The sequence below is a fragment of the Panthera pardus genome, unplaced genomic scaffold (genome assembly GCF_024362965.1).
Source record: "Panthera pardus isolate Hobbes unplaced genomic scaffold, ASM2436296v1 HiC_scaffold_17, whole genome shotgun sequence".
NCBI lineage: Eukaryota > Metazoa > Chordata > Mammalia > Carnivora > Felidae > Panthera > Panthera pardus.
The window spans coordinates 121240734-121261497 of NW_026526732.1; the positions used below are offsets into that span (position 1 = coordinate 121240734).

At 40.2% G+C, this 20764-nt stretch overlaps 1 protein-coding gene across 1 annotated transcript in view; it reads left to right on the plus strand.

Annotated features, from left to right (window-relative positions):
* The window catches only part of RANBP9 (RAN binding protein 9), a 90838-nt gene that overhangs the window by 14145 nt on the left and 55929 nt on the right, over nucleotides 1-20764 (plus strand). Inside the window, 1 exon segment of the mRNA XM_019420012.2 lies at nucleotides 916-1027. Coding sequence (XP_019275557.2) covers nucleotides 916-1027 — 112 coding nt within the window.

Here is a 20764-nt window from a genome sequence, read left to right on the forward strand (position 1 = left end):
TTAGAGAGGACGCATGTGTGCACACATGAAGTGGGGAGCCAGGTAGCGGCAGAGAGAAAATCCCAAGCAGCCTCTCTACGCTCAGTGTGGAGCCCCACACAGGGCTCCATCTCATGACCCATGAGATCATGACCTGAGCTGAAATCAGGAGATCACCCAGGTGCCCAAAACTTGTAAATTCTTCAAATAAGAAAGCTGCTCTGCCAAGTCCAATCTAATTATATAAAACTTCACTTAAAACTAATACTCTGTGAGGGGCTCCTGGGTGGCTCAGTCGGTTAAGTGTCCCACTTCGGCTCAGGTCATGATCTCGCAGTCCATGAGTGTGAGCCCTGCATCGAGCTCTGTGCTGACAGCTCAGAGCATGGAACCTGCTTCAGATTGTGTCTCCCTCTCTCTCTGCCCCTCCCCTGCTCATGTTCTGTCTGTGTGTCTCTCTCTCAATCTGTCTCTCTCTCGTCTCTCAAAAATAAATAAACATTAAAAAAATTTTTTTAAATAAAATAATACTCTATGATATAGATGCTTCAGGTTTAAAAAATAGACCACTTGACAAAAGAGTGGGAATAGTATAAATTCTATGCAATTTGGATCTAATAAAATTTCATCTTTTTCAAATGCAGCCTTTTTTTTCTCTTAAAACATAGTCTACCCTATTTAGTTTGGTAGGTTCTGTGTATTCAGATTCTTGAAGTGTATTAAATCTAGTAATAGTGTGAAAAGTCCCGGGGCTAACGTGGGCTGTTTTGCATATCGATTTGCGATAATAAATGTTTCACTAAGTCTTTATATGTACTGATGGGAGCAGAAATGTATATATCGTTCTAAAAACTGTATTTTTCCTGAATTGCGTAAGATTTTTGTTGAATATCTCATTTGAGGTGTTTTTCTCCCCCCTTCCTGTGTCCTGTGCAGGTCATGGTAAAACCCCCAAAGATGCAGCGTCCGTTCGTGCCACGCACCCAATACCAGCAGCCTGTGGGATCTATTATTTTGAAGTAAAAATTGTCAGTAAGGGAAGAGATGGGTAAGTGTAAATTTTGGTGGGACGAATTGTTGGCTGTTCTTGCGTAATTATTTTGCCTTGATTTATAATAATTGTGATGTAACTGGGAAACGGGGATCTTGGAAGTTTTGGTAATCGGTCAGGTAGGATCTGAACGTTCCACTGTAGCAGGTTGGATGTAGTTCTAGTTCTGTTTAAATACTGGTTGAAGCTAATACCTGAGTTGGTGAAATAACAAAGTTTCTCTGGTGGGTTTGTCATTAAGTTGGAGAATTGGAATTAAACGACAGAGAGACTGACTCATTTTCCATGCCTTGCCTTACACTGCCTTTGTCTGAATTCTGTTGAGAATTTAAATCTTCCCAGAGCTAGTTAACCAAGGCCAAACGGTGATTCATAGGTATTTTATGGGGGTTAGGAGTTTAACTTTTGGGTTTAGATCAGGGAAGTGTATGTTTATATGCTCTCAGCTGGAGGTGATTGGCAGGGATTAGGATGTGGTGGAATGGCCTCCAAATGAGAACTCCACCTAGATCCTGGAGGCAACTTTGATAGCATTGCTTTTCAACTTGGGATCAGTGTGTTCTGTGTGTGTATACATTAGAGTCACTTACGGCACTATTGGAAACGTAGTAGCTTGGGCCTTATCCTAAAAGTTCCTAAATCACTATTTTCAGAAGCAGAGCTTAGGCAAGATGGGCATTCTGAGTAAGCTTTGCGGGAAATTTTGGTGCATATCTCTGATTAAGAACTAATTACCTTGAATCATTGGATCTATCCTCTGGTATTTCCGGATAACTTCATTGTGGTACCAGAGGTCCCTTTTTAAAAAAAAAAAAGAAATTTTTTTTTTAATGTTTATTTTTGAGAGAGAGAGAGCGCGAGTAGGGAAGGGGCAGAGAGAGAGGGAGACACAGAATCTGAAGCAGGCTCCAGGCTGTGAGCTGTCAGCACAGAGCCCGATGCTGGGCTTGAACTCAGGAACTGTGAGATCGTGACCTGAGCTGAAGTCACACGCTCAACCTATTTAGCCACCCAGGCACCGCCCCCCCCCCCCATTTTTTTAAGTGTATTTATTTATTTTGAGAGAGAGAGAGAGAAAGCACAAGCGGGGGAGGGGCCCAGAAATCCTTTAAAGCATCCAGAGTCATTTGTCCGACTACCAAGATAAACTTACTAAGTTGACCTGTATTTGAAGTGAATCATTTAACCTCTTAGTGCTTCTTCTGTGTTTAACTGACAAAATAAGTATGTTTAATAGATTATTCCTCTTTATTTGTGGAATAATTTCATTGTCAACAATATGGGAAGTAGAAACTTTGGAATTCATGATAACTTCTTATTTAACTGCCTCAGTTTCCCCAGGGTGATCAGGGCAAAGATAAAATCAGAGAAGCCACAGATAAAGTGGTTGAGAGACCCCAGATTGAAATAGACACATGATTATAATCATTTTTTACTCGGCTGCTGCATACTCAGTAAGCCAATTCTGTTTTTACTTCAGATTATACCATCAACCTCATTAATGCTGCTGTCGCTCACAGTGATTCCCAGGATTCTCTTTACCTTTTCTTTTTATTTTTTTTTATAATTTTTTTTTAACATTTATTTATTATTGAGAGACAGAGAGACACAGAATGGGAGCAGGGGAGGGGCAGAGAGAGGGGGAGACACAGAATCCCAAGCAGGCTCCAGGCTCTGAGCTGTCGGCACAGGGTCCAACACGGGGCTCAAACTCATGAGCTGTGAGATCACGACCTGAGCTGAAGTCGGTCGCCTAACCCAACTGACCCACCCAGGCGCCCTTCTCTTTACCTTTTCATTCTCCATATTCTGTCTTTGCATGATCTTGACCTTATATTTTCATGGCTGCAAGTGCCCTGACGAGTCTCAACTTTAAAGCTGCCCCTCATGTTTTTTTTTTTTCCCTCGAGCGCCAGCCCCATACATCTGACCCGGTGTTTGCATGTGAGTGTCCCACACACGTTCCAGGTTAGCTTGGTCAGTGGTGTCACTCGTGCTGGAAACTTGAGAACTTCCTCTTAACTGACTCTGCATCTCTATGGCCTCCGCCTTAAGTCAGCTTCCCTCGTTTGTCCCCTAAATTACCGAGGTGGTTGGTTCACCGGTCTTACTTCAGTCTGTGACTGTTGTCAGTGTTCTTTCAGACACAGTTGTGCCTGTCCCCTTTGGGAGATTGTTTGGTGCGCTTGTTGCTTGGAGGATAAAATCTAAAACTTCTTAGCAGGGTCCTTCGTGGTGTGACTTAACTCCCTTTGTAGTTTTTCAGTCTCATCTCTTTGTTGCCGGGATCCTCATTCATTTTTTTTCCTCTCTTTTTAAAATTAGGTGATTTTTACGTGTAGTAAAATTGATCATTTTTAGTGTGCAGGTCTGTGAATTTTGACAGGTGTGGATAGTCGTGCACCCACCACCACAGTCAATATACAAGTGGCCTTTGAATGACACAGGTTTGACCCGCATGGGTGTACTTTATGCGCGGACATTTTTTATAACTGCAGTATAGTACTGTAAATATACTTTCTCTTAACGATTTCTTTTTTTAAGTTTATTTGAGAGAGAAAGCATGAGCGGGGGAGGGGCAGAAGGAAAAGAGAGATTCCCAAGCAGGCTGCGCACCACCAGCGCGGAGCCCGATGCGCGGCTCAAACTCGCAAACCGTGAGATCATGACCTGAGCTAAAGGCACATTTTACCGACTGAGCCACCCAGGCTCCCTCTTACGATTTTCTTTTTCTTCCCTCTTAGGATTTTCTTAATAACATTTTCTTTCCTCTAGTGTACTTTATTGTAAGAATACAGCGTATCATACATATACAACATACAAAATATGTGTTAACTGTTTATGTAATCGGTAAGGCTTTCAGGCTACGGCAGGCCGTTAATAGTTAAGTTTTGGACATGTCAAAAGTTACACAGGATTTTCAACTGTGTGGCGGCAGGGGGGGTGGAGGGGGTGGGAGGCTGGTGTTCCAAGGCCACCATAGTTCAAGGATCAGTGACAAAACCATTCCTCCCCCCCACCCCGATTCCTTCCTACCCCTTTGTAGACAATTTTTCCCCATCTCCAGCCCCCTGGCAACACTGATTGATCTTCTGTCTCTCTCGTTTTGCTTTTTCTAGAATGGCATATAAATGGAATCATCGTATGTAGCCTTCTAATTCTGGCATCTTTCACTTAGTATGGTGCATTTGAGATTCATCCCTGTTGTTGCGTATACTGGTAGAGCAGTCCTTTTATTGCTGATTGTATGGTTGAGCCAACCACAGTTTGCTTATCCACTTCTCAGTTGAAGGACATCTGGGTTGTTGCCGTTTTTGGCAATTAGGAATATAGCCGCTGTCAACACTTATGTATAGGTTTTTGTGCAAACTTGAGTTTTCATTTCAGTTGGGTAAATATGTAGGAGTGAGATTGCCGGACCGTGTGTTAGGTGCACTTTTAACTTTATGAGAAACTGCCGAGTCGTTTTTGCAAGGCGGCTGTACTAGTTGGTGTTCCCACCGGCAGTGTATGAGAGTTCCTGGCGCCTTGCGCCCTCAGGAGCACTCGGTATTGTCAGGTGTTTTTTTTTTATTTCAAATTTGTAGCCGTTGTAATAGGTATCTGGTAGTTTCTTGTTGTGGTTTTGATTGGCACTTCCCTAATGACTAATGTTGTTAAAGCATCTTGAGTTCTTATCTGACCCCCCCTTTAACAAACTCCAAAATTACTTGATTTTGATTTTAATCATCTGCCAACCACTGTGGAAGTGGTTAAGAAACGACTTACAAACACACTTAAAAATCCTGAATGACGGCGAAACTGAGTGGAAAGTTTCATAGGGCAGTTTTCATTTTGTCATTCACGCCAGTTAAATTCAAGGTCCTTCTACCTCATCTCTTTTCTGAGCACTGTAAGCTGTACCTGGGGCATCCAGTTAATCTCCATTTCCACCTAATGCAAGCTTAGGCGTGGGAAATTAGCCCCAGAAAGTAGGATACGAAACAGAGTGGAGTCAATGTGAAATGACCCCAAAGAGGGATGGAACAAACTGTTTGTTTTTTTTTAATGTTTATTTACTTTTGAGAGACAGAGGGAGTGTGAGTGGGGGAGGGGCAGAGAGAGGGGGGACAGAGGATCCTCAGTGGGCTCCACGCTGTCAGCACAGAGCCCTACGTGGGGCTTGAACTCATGAACCGTGAGATCATGACCTGACCCAGAGTCCGGACACTTAACTGACCGGGCCACCCAGGTGCCCGACAAGGACCTGTTTTTAATCAGAATCAGCATCTGTGAAAAATGCATTGGGTAGACAGCAGTGTAGTACCACAGTTTGCTGTGCATGTGGCCAAATATTTCTAGTTCTGTCTGCAGACTCTTTTTTTTTTTTTCATAATTTTTTTTCTTAATGTTTGCTTAATTTTGAGAGAGAGAGACAGAGCATGAGCAGGGGAGGGGCAGAGAAGGAGACAGAATTCGAAGCAACTCCAGGCCCTGAGCTGTCAGCACAGAGACTGACGCGGGGCTCAAACTCAGGAACTATGAGATCGTGATCTCAGCTGAAGCCAGACACTTAACCCACTGAGCCACCCAGGGGCCCCTCTTTCCTTCCTTCTTACATTCACCTTCTCTTGTCTCTTTACCATTTGCCCGGCTTAACTAATTACTCTTCAACCCTAGTTTAAAGATTCCTTTTTCGTGGTACTTTCTCCTCCCCCAAATAGGATTATGCCTTTAACAATCTTCATTTACCTTTTGGCCAGACTGTAATTATGTCTATACTGTTTCACTTCCTGCCAGTGGTATAAACTGCAGAATCAAGGGTAAGGGCCTATTTTATGTTTCTGTCACTCTAGTACTAGTAACTAATTTATAGCCAGCATTCATATGAATGAATGAGAAACAGTACTTACCTTCTCTTCTTGGACAAATCTGTTGTGTCTTTGGGCAGATCTTAGTCATCTTTCTGGTGCACTTTTTGAACAAAATTCTAGGTGTAACTCCATGTTTTTGGCAGGGAAGCATGATTCCTTTATGAAGGAAAGCAAGTCGTATTGCTAACTGGGCAAGTAATGTCTTTCTGGAGATGTATTTAACTGTATCAAGAGAACTAAAAATTCCTAAAATCCCAGCATCTTTGTAAAGATGGACCAGAAAGAGCAGCTGTTACTTTTCATTTGCAGCGATATGTGCTCATCTGAGAGTTTATTATATTTGAAATTTAATTTTCTTTTAAACTGTGTGTTTATCCAGGATTAGAGCAGGCAAATAAATATTTAGATCCAAGAACTTGTCTTAAGATAAATTGATAAATGCAGCATGTTTTCTCATGACATAGCATGAGTTGAGTATGAATTACCTCTTAATTTATATGTGATATGCATCATTTCTGGGTCTGCCTTGGAAAATTAGGAATATGACTGTGATCATTGTTACTTGTACTTTATTGCCTAAGGAATAAGGCTTGAAGGAAGCCTTTTATTGAGTGAAAGAAATAATATATTTTGGTTTTTGCCTTAGATTTTCATTTAAACATTTGTGTATGTTCAGGAAAATAAGCTTATTTATTGGGACACAAGAGCCTAAGTTTTGTAGTTAATTTAAAAATAAATTTTGAAAAAAAAAAAAAAAAATTTTGAATACATTTTGTAACAAGATTAAATCACCTGTCACCTGCATAGCTTTTTTTAGGAGTTATATAACTTTAATATATTTAAATAAACTTTAAACATATTTAAGGCTATATATTTACTTTGTGGTCTTGTTAATGATTGTTGACTCTCGAGATGAATTTCTCAAAGCTGTGTCTCATGAATGTACATTCAGTGCAGGAATTTCATTCAAGTTTTAGATTATCCATACTAATGCAGGCAGTGAAGATCCAGTCAGTTTTAAATGTGAGAAGTGATCCATTTTTTATTTGAGTATTTGTAGAATTATAATTTATTATGAGTGGTATTTTTAGCTTTTCAAACAAAATATTGATGCCATTCTGCCAGTGGTTCAAGAGAAGCCAGCAGGTAATCCAGTCTCTGTTCTGTTCCTAAATTCTTCTGCTGATAAGAAAGTGCAGTCCTTAGAGTGTTCCTTCTATGCTCGCTGACTTTCTGGATTATTTCTTGGGAGTGAGGAAAAGAAATAAGTCCTCTCTTCCCATTTAGTTTTAAACGGCTTTAAAAAGTCTTTCCTTCTGTTTTCGATGGGTGATAAGCAAGCAGCAAATGGAAACACAGATGGAAAAAGTGAACAAAGGCATCAGGTGACGTATTTATTAACTTAGCAAATATATATTGACCACGTGTGACATGTGATGTGTCAGGCATTGTCAGCGGCTGAATATAAAAATGAAATTATTTTATACATCTCTGTCTTGTCCATAGTTCCTAGAGGACGCTGAGTGAACTAAATGTGGGTCCTTGCCCTCAAAGAATAGTAAATTCATTGGAGAGTACAGTGGGGCAGGGGAAGCGGCAGACATATACAGATCACTCTAAATTAAGATACACTACTCACTTGAAGAGCAAGAGAGTATATGGGAGAACTGAGGGGAGAGTGATTAATTCTCGCTCAAGGAGACCGATTTGTAAAGAAGGTAGTATGGATAGGCTTTACAAAATGAGTAAGAATTGAAGACGCTCTTTTGGGGAAAAATACTCCCGACTGTGATAGTGGCGGGACTAGTTTCATGGGAGGAGTGGAGCCGTATGGTATCTTTGGCCAAGGTATGTGGCTCAGTATTGCTGGAGACTGAAGGGATTATAGTGAAGAGTTCCCAGAAGTGAAAATGGCAATAGAGAGCACTGCTCTAGAGAGCACTGGGGACAGTTCTCACGTGGAAGGTAGTAGGGAGCCTGGAGTCTTTTTAGTAGGGCAGTGATAGCGATACCTGTTTCGAAAGGCAGTGCTAACTGGGTGGGGTACGTTGGATATGGTGTGCGGTGGCAGCGTGAAAGGTGGCTACGGTTGGAGTTCGGTTATGAGGCTGGTGCCTTGGGATGGATTATGTTAGTGCTTTAAAAAAAGACAATGGAGGGGGGCGCCTGGGTGGCTCAGATAGCTGAGCATCCCACTTCAGCTCAGGTCGTGATCTCACGGTTCGTGAGTTTGAGCCCTGTATTAGGCTTGCTGCTATCAGGGCACAGCCCGCTTTGGATCCTCTGTCCCCCGCCTCCCCCCCCCCCCACCATCTCTCCCACGCACCCGCTCGCGATCTCTCTCAAAAATAAACATGGAAAAAAATAGAGGGACAGGTGGTGGTTTAATTTTTGGCGTACTTATGTGCTAGGAACCTGGGGTTTATAAAGATGAATGGGGTCCCTGCCCTCCAGAGGTTCGCAGGTAAGAAGGGACACGGACAGGTCAGTGAGTTGTTAAATATAGTATAAAATATATGTAGTAATGGAGGAAGTGACCAACTCTATCAGAGGATAGGGTGGGGAGCCACCATAGAAAGCTTGCTTATAGTTACGGAAGAGGAAGGTTAAATCTAAGTCTCTCACTGTCCCTTAGCCCTCATTTACCCTCCCTAGACTAATTGCCTGGAGATTCCCCCCGCCCCCCCCCCCCCCCCAAGTCTATGAGCAGAGCTTTTAAAGACATAGCTGTTTTTTGGGGGGCTTAGTCGGTTGAACGTCTGACTTCGGCTCAGGTCATGATCTCACAGTTCCTGAGTTTGAGCCCCACTCGGGTTCTGAGCCTCCTTCAGATCCTCTGTCCGCCTCTCTCTTTGCCCCTCCCCACTCGCTCTCTTTCTCTCTCAAAAATAAATAATATTAAAAAAAAAGATGAATAGCTGTTTTAGAAGCTGATAAGTGACCTTTGCCAAGAAGTACAGTGTACTTTGGGATTGGACAGACGGAGATTCGAACGTTGGGTCTGCGCGTGTACTTTTGGATGAACTCTGTTGCCTCATCTGTAAAATGGAAATAAGAGTGCCAGCCTCAGAGGATTAGTAATTCGTTGAAAACACTTACTCGAGTGTCTGGTGCACATGCTGGATGCTGCTGTCGCTGGTGGAGAAAGAGCAGCCCCAGGTTTTGTGGGAGGATTGTGTGCAGAGGTGACCTCACATGGACTTCCAGTGCTTCTGTGCGTGGCCCTTGGTCATTTAGGTGCTAGTTTTAAGCAAGGGAATGATAGCGCTTGGCTTTGCATTTTACGGAGGTTACTCTGATGGTAATACAGAGAGGAGATCTGAGACTGATATGGACGGGACCCTTTGGGCTATTGTGATTTTAAATCGAGGGCTTAATCTGTCCTGGAGTTGGTGAGAGCCTAGACAGATGTGGTTAGCTATCAGGACACGGAAAAAACAAAAACAACCTTACCTGAGAGAAGGAGGTGGCAGGGGTGGGTTTGGAGAGAGAGAGAGAGAGAGAGAGTGTTGAGGACACCTTCCAGGTTTCCGGTGACTAAACAAATTAAATACCGGAGGGAAGCTGAGCTTCCAGGTTGCAGATTGGAGCAGCGTCTGAACTGCTGTGGGCCAGCCAGATGACTAACGGCAAAGCGGTGGGTTTTCCGAGGGAGAGCAGAGCTACGGGTGGATTCTGGAGTCCTCAGAATGTACGTTGTTAAAGCCGTAGGGATCGATGTGATCACCCACATACGCGGCGTAAAGAAAGGCTGGCGATGGACGCTTGAAACGCCACCTCCTATATATACGGGAGGAAAGAAATCGACTTGAAGAGTCTAGGAAGGAATGGTCAGAGAGAAGGGAGATGGGAGACCGTATTGTGTCAGAAGCCAAGAAAGTCCGTAAAAAGGAGAACTGAAGCGTCCACTGGCTTGAAACAGTTTCCTTGAAGTCAGGATAGAGGCGGGCACAGTAGGTCAGAACTCCGAGTTCCGGAGGTGGGGAACGGAAACCACGGAGCCTGCAGACTCCAGGGCTGTGTTGCTGTCGTGGGAAACCATCCTCTGTCCATTCAGCAAAGTAATACGCAGCTAATTGAAAGATTCAGGGAGCACAGAAGAAAAATGAGGAAGAAAATTATAATCTCGTATAATTGCTATTGATAATCCAACTTGTTTCCTTCTAGTTTTTTTAGATAATACACTCTCATATTTTAAATATGATTATTCTCTACTTACAGATTTTTGCGTCCTGTTTTATTGGCTTACTTATTTGTATTTATTATTACATGTTTTTTACACAGTGACAAGCATTTTCCTGTAAGATTAAAAGCCCTGAACATCTTTTTTCTTTTTCCTTTACTTTTTGGCTGCAACGTAGTTTGTCGTACCTATATTAAGGCACATCTGTAGCTGTTCTCTTGTTATTTTAGTGAACTCCTTTGACTATTATAAATAATTTTTAAGCATGAAATCTATCTCTGTTTCCTAGGGAAAGATTTCTTGAAGTAGAATTATTGGACCAAAGGAAAAGATACACACATTTTTGAGACTTGTGATACAGTAGCCAAAAGACTCTCCAGGAAGAGGAGTCCAGCTCCCTTTTAGGTGGGAGAGACTTAGTTATAGAAATCAGTTGATGAGGAGGAGTCCCTGCTGAGTCCAAAGAAGGACTCAGGGAGTGAATTCCTTTGCTAAGTGGATGGACTTGGGGGTTTTAAATAAATTAGGAACATGGGATGGAATTTGAAATTGATTGGAACGTATATATCTCTACTTTGGGAAGCCTTTCTTGACAGCCTTTCTTCCTCCCCACTAGGTTAGGCTCCTGTTGCCTGTTCTCATGGCACTTTGTGCTGCCCCTTCCTAGCATTTTGTCGTGTTTATAATTGTTTTTTTAAGGTCTGTCTTCCCTGTGAGAGTGTCTGCTCCATGAGAGCACAGACTTTTTGTCTATGTGTTGTCCTCCCACATACTTATCAGTGAACAGTCACTGATCAGAGAAGTAAACGTATTGAGGAACTCTTGAGATTTAAAACCAGGAATTTGTGGGGCGCCTGGGTTGCTCTGTTGGTTAAGCATCTGACTTTGGCTCATTTCACTTCACAGTTCTGTGGGTTCGAGCCCTGCGTTGGGCTCTGTGCTGACAGCTCAGAGCCTAGAGCCTGCTTTGAATTCTGTATCCTCCTCTCTCTGCGCCTCCCCTGCTTGTGTGCGCTCGGTCTCTCTCGCTCTCTCTCTCACAAATAAACATTAAAAAATAATAATAAAACCAGGAATTTGTTGTGACAGCAGTTTACATACTACCGTTTTCCTCTATGTTCTTAGCTGATTAGGGAGGAAAGTTGAATTGCATGATTGATGCAGGTTGGGAAATGATTAGGTAAATTGGAAGAATAGGTGCAGTAGATTGTGGTTACTGGTGAGGGAATAATTAAACGGCCAGTTTTAGGGGTACCTGACTGGCTCAGTTGGAGCATGTGACTCTTGATCTCAGAGTTGAGAGTTCAGGCCCCACTTTAGGCATGGATCCTACCTAAACTAAACTAAAATAAGCCAGTTTTAGTTCATGCTGGGTAGTGAAGAAATGAAATGAGTAAGGAACTGATAAACTCCAACAAAATTAAAGAGATGTATAGATTGCTGTCTGTAGTGAGGTTTAAGAAGAAATTTGGTAGGATTTCTGAGCTGGAATTGCTAAAGAGGCAGGTTGGATGTAGCAGTGAAGGACAACTTCCATGAAGAGAAAGCAGAAGGGATTTGGGGTCCGTTCTGCTCACTCCTGTATTCTCCACAAAATCGGTGCTGGAGGAGTATGTTGACCAAGTGGAGGTAGATAGGGATGTCTTTTTCTTCCGTATCCCCCCAGCTCTGCCTTGTGCAGAGGGTAGGTATGTATTTAGAATGGATGGAGTGATTTTACCTGCCTTGTGAAAGGATCAGAAATTTTGGGAGCTGTGTTTGTGGTGGGGAGGACAGTGTTGTTTAACAAAGGACCTGGGGAATATGGGAAAAGTGACCTAGAGATAAAGCACCATTGTGTTTCTCAAATTATTCGTTTTGGTTTTTTTTTTTTTAATTTTTTAAAGGTTTATATATTTTAGAGAGAGAGACAGAATGCAAGCAGGGGAGGGGCAGAGAAAGAGGGAGACACAGAATCCGAAGCAAGCTGCAGGTCCTGAGTTGTTAGCACAGAGCCTGATGCGGGGCTTGAACCCACGAACCATGAGATCATGACCTGAGCCGAAGTCAGACGCTTAACCGACCAAGTCACCCAGGGGCCCCATCTCAAATTATTCTTGAGTTACTATCTTTGGTGTAATGAATCTCAAATCGCCCTTACCCCCTACTCCCATCAGTTATTTTATAACCAGCAAATGCATATGGGTTTTTTCAAGAGTCTTTTTTTCTTTTTTTTTTGAGGTATAAGGTAACACATTCTTAATGTAAAAGAAGCCAGACAAATCCTGTGAAGTAGAAAACAGCATAACTATTTTAAAAAGGATCTGCAGTCCCACCACCCATACATACTAAAGTGCAGTTGACGTTTTGTGGTGTTCTCCAGGACTTTTTGTCTCTATTCAAACAAATTTTAACATTACTCTAAAAAAAAGACTTAGGATGTATTTGAATAATGAAATACATTATTCTTGTGTGTACCACTACTTACATTTTCACATTAGGATGAGTTTAATGAAAAATTCAGAGAGAAAACCTCTCTCTAATAATGTCTTGAAAATACCCATAATCTTTCAATATAACTGTAAGGATACATAGCTTTGCCATAATGAAGATCTTACTTGAGGTCGTACTTCACTTTTTCAGAACGAGAAAACCGGTTTGTAACCAGTTGGTTTATGGTGACCTCAGATAGCGTGCTTGCTGTTCGCTGACGGCTAGAATCATTTAGGTGAAATTAAACGAATTTCAAAATAAGGAGAAAGTGGTCTGTTGGTCCTAGACCTTTTGCCTCTTTGTGGCTGACCTGGCGGTTCGGATGGGTTGTTGAGGAGGAGCGGTCGAAGTGTTTGAAGTGATTACAGAGCAGTCCTTGTTCTCGGATGGAAGCCCGGGCTGGTTAAAAGTTGAGCTTCATCCCAGTCTTTCTCTCTTGGTGATTCAGACAGCACGCGTTCTAAGCGTTTTCCTCCCCAACGTTTTCAGACACACGCAAGAGTTCAGGGAATACCCATGTACACAGCACCTAGATTTTAGGGTTGGGACTGATGCATTTGCTTTATCACAGGTCTGTCTAGCCATCATCAGTCTGTCTCATTTAGTGCATTTCAAAGTAAATTGCAGTTTTCAGATCAGTTTTACTTGCATTTTCTAATTTTATACTTGTATCTCTTTTTTCTTAATCTGAAAATCTTTGCTCCCTACGTTACTGACATTTTTTTCATTTGTTTCATACTACAACATAGCTATATATTTCTTTTTAAATTTTTTTTAATGTTTATTTTTGAGAGAGAGTGCACGCGGGCGAGGAGCAGAGGGAGAGGGATACACAGAATCTGAAGCAGGCTCCAGGATCTGAGTGAACAGAACAGAGGAGAGCCGGACATGGGGCTCAAACTCATGAACCGTGAGATCATGACCTGAGCTGAAGTGGGACACTTAACTGACTGAGCCACCCAGGCGCCCCCATAGCTATATATTTCTAAATTAAAATACCAGTATCGTTACTAAAAAGAATATTACTATATGATGTGTTTTTAGTTGTTTGTTTGTTTGTTTGTTTTTTAGAACATATCCTACTAGGGATAGATATTCAAAATACTGCGCTCTAAAGTCCCTTGAAGTAACTCTTTTCTTTGTGTTACTACAACTAACTTGACATTATTAGTTTCATTTATTTAAGTGTTTTAGGTTTTTAGGGGTTTCTTTCTTTTTGTTTTCTGTAATTATGTAAAACATTTAAACATTTGCACTGTTCCAAAATTAAAACTGTATAAGAAGGTACATCACAGAAGTTTCATTTTAATGGGTCATCTTCCCCATGCCTGCAAGTAATCGTTTTTATTAGTTCTTGGTTTACCTTTCCATTATTCTTTTGAAAATACATTGGACCCTTGAACAGTACAGGGCACTAGGGCTGCTAACTCTCCATGCAGTTGCAAATACATAATTTTGGGGGGTTTTGTTTGTTTTTTACCTGATCAAAAGTTATTTTCCCGCCTGGAATGTTTGATACGTTTGGAGATGGCATCTTTTTTTTTTTTTTTTCCCTTGGATGTATACTTGAGTCCTGTCATGTTGGTTTCGGGTGTAGACTCTGTACCTTTGGCTGTGCCCCCACAAGCCTAGCTACCGTCTTTCACCCGGCAATGCTATTGCAACATTGACTCTATTCCCTCTTTCTTACCTTTCAGCCCGGTGACTTATGTAACTGGAAGGCTGTATCTCCCAGTCTTCTTCACTCATTTTGCCCATCCCTCTGCCCCTCTGCCCTCTGGCACCCATCAGTTTTTTCCTCTGTATTTATGGCTCTGTTTCTGCTTTTTGTTTGTGTGTTCATTTGCTTTTTTTTTGTTTGTTTTGTTTTGTTTTTTAGATTCTACATATAAATGAAAGGGTATTTGTCTTTGGCTTATTTCACTTAGCACAATACCTGCTAGGTTCACCCATGTTGCCAAACGGCAAGGTCTCATTTTTTTTTTAAATGGCTGAGTAATATTCCACTGTTGTTTCCATTCCGTGTGTGTGTATCATATTTTCTTTGCCCGTTCATCTGCCAGCGGACATTTAGGTTGCTTCGTTCCTTCGGTATCTTGGTCCATGTAAATAATGCTGCAGTTAACATACGGGTGCATGCATCTATTTGAATTAGTGTTTTTGTTTTCTTTGGTAAATATCCATCCGTAACTGGGATTATTGGATCACATGGTATTTCTGTTTTTAATTTTTTGAGGAACCTCCATACTGTTTTCCACAGCGTCTGTACCAATTTGCATTCCCACCAACAGTGTGTGAGGGTTGCATTTTATCTGCATCCTCACCAGCACCTGTTATGTCTTTCTGGTCTTAGCCATTTGGACAGGTGTAAAATCATATCCTATTGTGGTTTTGGTGTGCGTTTCCCTGATGATGAGTGTTGTTGAGCGTCTTTTCTTGTGTCTGTTGGGACATCTGTAGGTCTTCTTTGGAAAAACGGCTGTTTAGGTCCTTGCCCAGTTTTTAATTGGATTGTTACCCCCCACCCCCACCGTTGAGTTGTATAAGTTCCTTATATATATTTTTTGAATATTAACCTCTTATCAGATACATTATTTACAGATATCTTCTCCCACTCAGTAGACTGCCCTTTGATTCTGTTGGTGGTTTTCTTTACTATGCAAAAGCCTTTTAGTTTAGTGTAGTCCCAACAGTTTAATTTTGCTTTTGTTTCCCTTGTCTGAGGAGACCTGTCTAGAAAATGTTGCTAAGGCCAATGTCAGAGATTTTTGCCTCTGTTTTCTTCTAGGAGTGTTAAGGTTTCAGGTCTTGCATTTAGGTCTTAACCCATTTTGAATTTATTTTACTGTTTGGTATTAGAAAGTGGTCCACTTTCATTCTTTTGCATGTAGGTGTCCAGTTTTCCCAGCACCATTTAATGGAGAAACTATTTTTCCCCATTGTATATTCTTGCCTCCTTTGTTATAGATTGACAATATAAACATGAGTTTGTTTCTGAACCCTGTATTCTGTTTCATTATCTTGTGTCTGTTTTTGTGCCACCATACTGTTTTGATTACTATCTTTTGTAGTATGTCTTGAAATCTGGGATTACGATACCTCTAGCTTTGTCCTTCTTTCTCAACATTGCTTTGACTATTTAGGGTCTTTTGTAGTTCCAGACAAATTTTAGTACTCTTTACTTGTGTGAAATTGCTGTTGGCATTTTGATAGAGATTACATTGAATCTACAGATTGCTTTGGGTAGTATGGACATTTTAACAATATTAGTTCTTTGAATCCATGAGCATGAGCTGTCTTTCCATTTGTTTGTATCATCTTTCTTTCATCAGTGTTTTAGAGTTTTCAAGAGTATAGGTCTTTCACTTCTTTGGTTAAGTTTATTCCTAGATATTTTATTTTTTGATACACTTGTAATTTGAATTTTCTTATTTCTCTGTTACTTTTTTATTAGTGTCTAGAGACAACCGATTGCTGTGTGTTAATTTTGTATCCTTCAACTTTACTCAATTCTTAAGAGTTTTTAGGGTTTTTCTATGTATTGGTGTCATGTCATCTGCGAATAGTGACAGTATAACTTCTTTCTTGCTAATTTGGATGCCTTTTATTTTTTATTTTTTTGTGTGTGATTGCTTTGACCAGGGCTTCCAGGACTGTGTTGAATAAGCGTGGCTACACTGGACATCTTTGTCTTGTTCTTGATCTTACAGAAAAGTACTCAGTTTTTCACCATTGAAAATAATGTTGGCTCTGGGTTTTTCGTATATGGTCTTTATTATGTTGGTATATCGTCTCTCTAAACTCACTTTGTTGACAGTTCTTACCATAAACACGTTGAATTATGTCAGGTACTTTTTCTGCTTTTATTGGGAGGATCATGTGATTTGCGTCCTTTCTCTTGTTAATGTCGTGTGTCACGTTGGCTTGTGTATATTGAGCCATCTTTGTTGCATCCCTGGAATGAATCCCACTTGATCATGGTGAACGATCCCTTGAATGTATTGCTAAATGTGGCTTGCTGATACTTTGTTGAGGAAATTTGCATCTGTGTTCATCGGGGATATTGGCCTGTAGTTTTCTTTTTTTGGTAGTATCTTTGTCTGGTCTTTGGTATCAGAGTAATGCTGGCCGTGTAGAATGTATTTGGAAACTTTCCTTCCTCTTCTAGGTTTTGGAATAGTTTGAGGAAAATAGGCACCAATTCTTTAAATGTTTTGTAGAATTCACCTATGGATCCATCTGGTCTTGGACTTTGGTTTGCCGAGGGTTTTTTGATTACTGATTTAATTTTGTTACCAGTAACTACTCTGTTCAGATTTTCTGTTTCTTCCTGATTCAGTTTTGGAAGATGGTATGTTTCTAGGAATTGATTGATTTTTTTATAGGTTGTCCAGTTTGTTGGCATATTGTTTTTTGCAGTACTCTCTTACTATCCTTTATATTTCTGTAGTGTTGGTTGTTACTTCTCTTTCATTTCTGATTTTATTTGATTCCTTCCTCTTTCTTGATGAGACTGCCTGGAGGTTTATCAATTTTGTTTTTCTTTTCAGAGAACCAGCTCTTGGTTTCTTTGATCTTTTCTAGTGTGCGTGCATGTGTGTGTGTGTGTGTGTGTATTTTATTTCTGCTCTTCTGATCTTTATTACTTCCTTTCTTATACTAACTTCGGGCTTTGTTCTTTTTCTAGTTCCTTTGGGTGTAAGGTTAGATTGAGATTTTTTGTTTGTTTGTTTCTTAAGGTCGGCCAGTATCACTATAAATTTCCCTCTTTGAATTGCTTTTGCTGTGTCCCAGAGATTTTGGTCTGTTGGGTTCCCATTTTTGTTTCACGTGTCTCCATGTATGTTTTTTATTGCTTCTCTGGTTTCTTTGTTGACCCATTTGTTGTTTAGTAGCATGTTATTTAGCCCCCATGTGTTTGTGTATTTTCCAGTGTTTTTCTTGTGATTGATTTCTGGTTTCATACTGCCATGGTTGGAAAAGATGCATAATATGATTTCAGTATTCTTAAATTTATAGAGACTGTTTTGTGGCCTACCATGGGCTTTATCCTGGAGAATGTTCGATGTGTATTCTGTTGTGTTTGGATGGAAGGTTCTGTATATATCTAAGTCCATCCTAGTCAATGTGTTACTCAAAGACACTATTTTCTTACTGATTTTCTGTCTGGATGATCTTTTAGTGTAAGTGGGGTGTTAAAGTGGACTATTGTATTGTCCATTTCACCCTTTTTATTCTGTTAACATTTGCTCTATGTATTTAAGTGCTTCAATGTTGGGTGCATAGATATTTACAATTGTTACATCCTCTTATTGGATTGATACCATTTTTAATAAGTAGTATCCTTCTTTGTCTCTTATCACAGTCTTCGTTTTATTTTTTTATTATTTTTTTTAATGTTTATTGATTTTTGAGAGACAGAGACCGAGCATGAGTGGGGGAGGGGCAGACAGAGAGGGAGGCACAGAATCTGAAGAGGCTTCAGCCTCTGAGCTGTCAGCACAGAACATGACATGGGGCTCGAACCCACGAACTGGGAGATCATGACCTGAGCCGAAGTCAGTTGCTTAACTGACTGAGCCACCCAGGCGCCCCCAGTCTTTGTTTTAAAGTCTGTTTTGTCTGATAGAAGAATTGCTACCCCTGCTTTTCTGTGTATAACTTTTGACTCCCCAGAAACTTAACTACTAATAGCCTACTGTTGACCAGATATGTTTCCAGTAACATAAACAGTTGATTGACATATATTTTGTATCTCTATTATATGTTGTATTCATGCACTAAAGGAAGCTAGAGAAAAGGAAATGTTATTAAGAAAATCATAAGGAAGAGAAAATACATTTACAGTATTGTAATATAAAAAATCCATGTATAAGTGGATCCATGCAGTTCAAACACGTGTTGTTCAAGGGTCAGCTGTATAACCGAATATGCCTTAGAACACTCTGAACAAATACCACAAATAAATGGTGACAGCAGTTGCTTCTAGATAGAGGAAGTGGTTAGCTGGAGATAGGAGTGAAAGGAAGCTTGAAACATTTTTGTCACTTCTGAATTTTGTTTTTTATGATACCTATTTTCATTGCTCTCTTTTGGGGGGAAGATTATGTAGTTTTACATTTAGAAAGTTACTTTTATACTAATACCTCTAGTCCCTTGCTTTTAAGAGATTCTCTTTTGTGAGCAATAATGAAATCAGCCAGTAACCTCTTCTTCACTTTACCTCTCTCTTCCCTACTATCTTTTGTTGTTGTTTTCTGGCATTTAAAAATTTATTACTGATTTGCATGCAGTAAAATCCACTTTTTGGAAAGGGTGTACATATGGTTCTGTGAGTTTTGACAAATTCGTAAAATCATGTAACAACCATTATAATCAAGATACAGAACTCTTCCTCACCTCCCTAAATTCCATCTTACTGCCCCTTTATAATCAAATCTTCCTCCCACCCCTAATTTTTGGCAACCACTGATCTGTTTTCTATGCCTATAATTTTTTTTTATTTGAAACCAGAATGTCTTATAAATGTTACCCTTTGAGTTTGACTTTGTTTTTCGGTTAGCATGATGCATTTGAGATTCATGTAGGTAGTCCAATGTATATCAATAGTTCATTCTTTTTTTTTTTTTTTTTTGGCAGAATCCTCCATTTTGTTAGTTTCATTATATCTACATGTTGTAAAAGCACATAATATGTTTGCATCCACAGCTGTGTTACCTCATCTTTTAGTGTTAGTTAAAAATTCAGTGTTTAGTAATTCAGTACCAGACCTTATGCCAAAGGTTCTCTTAGGGTTTTTTGGTTTTTGGTTTTTGGTGTCCCCCCCCCCTCCCCCCCCCCCCCGGTTGTCTGAAGATCATTCTTTACTAGAGAACTCAGGAAGAGCTCATGGGAACAATATTATTTTTAAGTCCTTTTTGGTTCAAAACTGTGACCATTACACTCATTTTATTTGAAGATTTGACTGGATATAAAATCGCTGGCTTATATTTTCTTGAGCTCCATAGTCTTGGATGTGCAGCATCATTGTCACAGTCTTAGGCCATCTTTTTTTCCTTATGAGAAAATTGGTCTTTCACTCGGATGGCCAAAAGATTTTTCTTTGAAGAGCCAGTACTGAATATATCTTGGTGTTAACCTTCCTGTGTGGCCTTAAATAATAATTTCAAGCCCTCTTTCATTTAGGAAAGGTTTAGTGTATGATGATTTTCATTCAGTACTTGTCCTGTTCCATTACCTAAGTTTCTTTTTTAAGGACACCAGTCAAGAGGGTGTGTTGGATCTTCTTTGCCTGACTTCTATATCATTTGCTCACAAAACCTTTTACTTTCCTTCTTTGTTTATTTAGAAAATTTCTCTGTTCCATCTTTTTCTTTTTTTTCTTTTTCAAAGATGTTTTGTTTATTGTTGAGAGAGAGTGAGCACAAGCTGGGGAAGGGCAGAGAGAGGGGGAGACACAGCATCTGAAGCAGGCTCCAGGCTCCAAGCTGTCAGCACGGAACTCAATGCAGGGCTTGAACCCACAAATTGCGAGATGGTGACCTGAGCCGAAGTTGGACGGTTAACCGACTGAGCCACCCAGGTTCTCTTGTTCCATCTTTATCTATGGAGACTGTTCACTCTTATGTTCTGTTTAGTTTGTCTTCATTCCTGATGTAATTTTTTTCTTCTAATTCTTACATGATGCAGGTAAAAACACTATTCTACTTATGTTTATTCAAAATTGGGGACTTCCTATTAAAAAGTCTTAAAGATCCAATGTAAATTTTAAGTTCTAGAGAAATGTGAAGAGAAATGTTATTGCTGAAAAACTGTAAAATACACCACAGTCTGTGTAGTTTTGTAGGTATACCTCGCTTGGTACAATGGATAGTACCTGTAAAGTTCATAAGATTGAAATGTGAAGCCATTTCTTTTTCTTTAAAGATTTTAAGTAATCTCTACAGCCAACGTGGGGCTCCAACTCACAACCGCTGAGGTCAGGTGTTGCATGCTCTACTGACTGAGCCAACCAAGTGCCCCAGATGTGAAGCAATTTCTTATTAACTTATTGGCTTGATTTGGAATTGCTGCTATTTATTGTTTATCTATCGATTTTGTAGGGACATGCTGAAAAACAAGAATTTTATGTATGGAGTACAATAGAAAGAATTGATTTTGTTAGCCAAAGATTTCACTTTATTAGAGTCATAATTTAGTGTCTATGAGAGGAAAAGATCTCTTTTG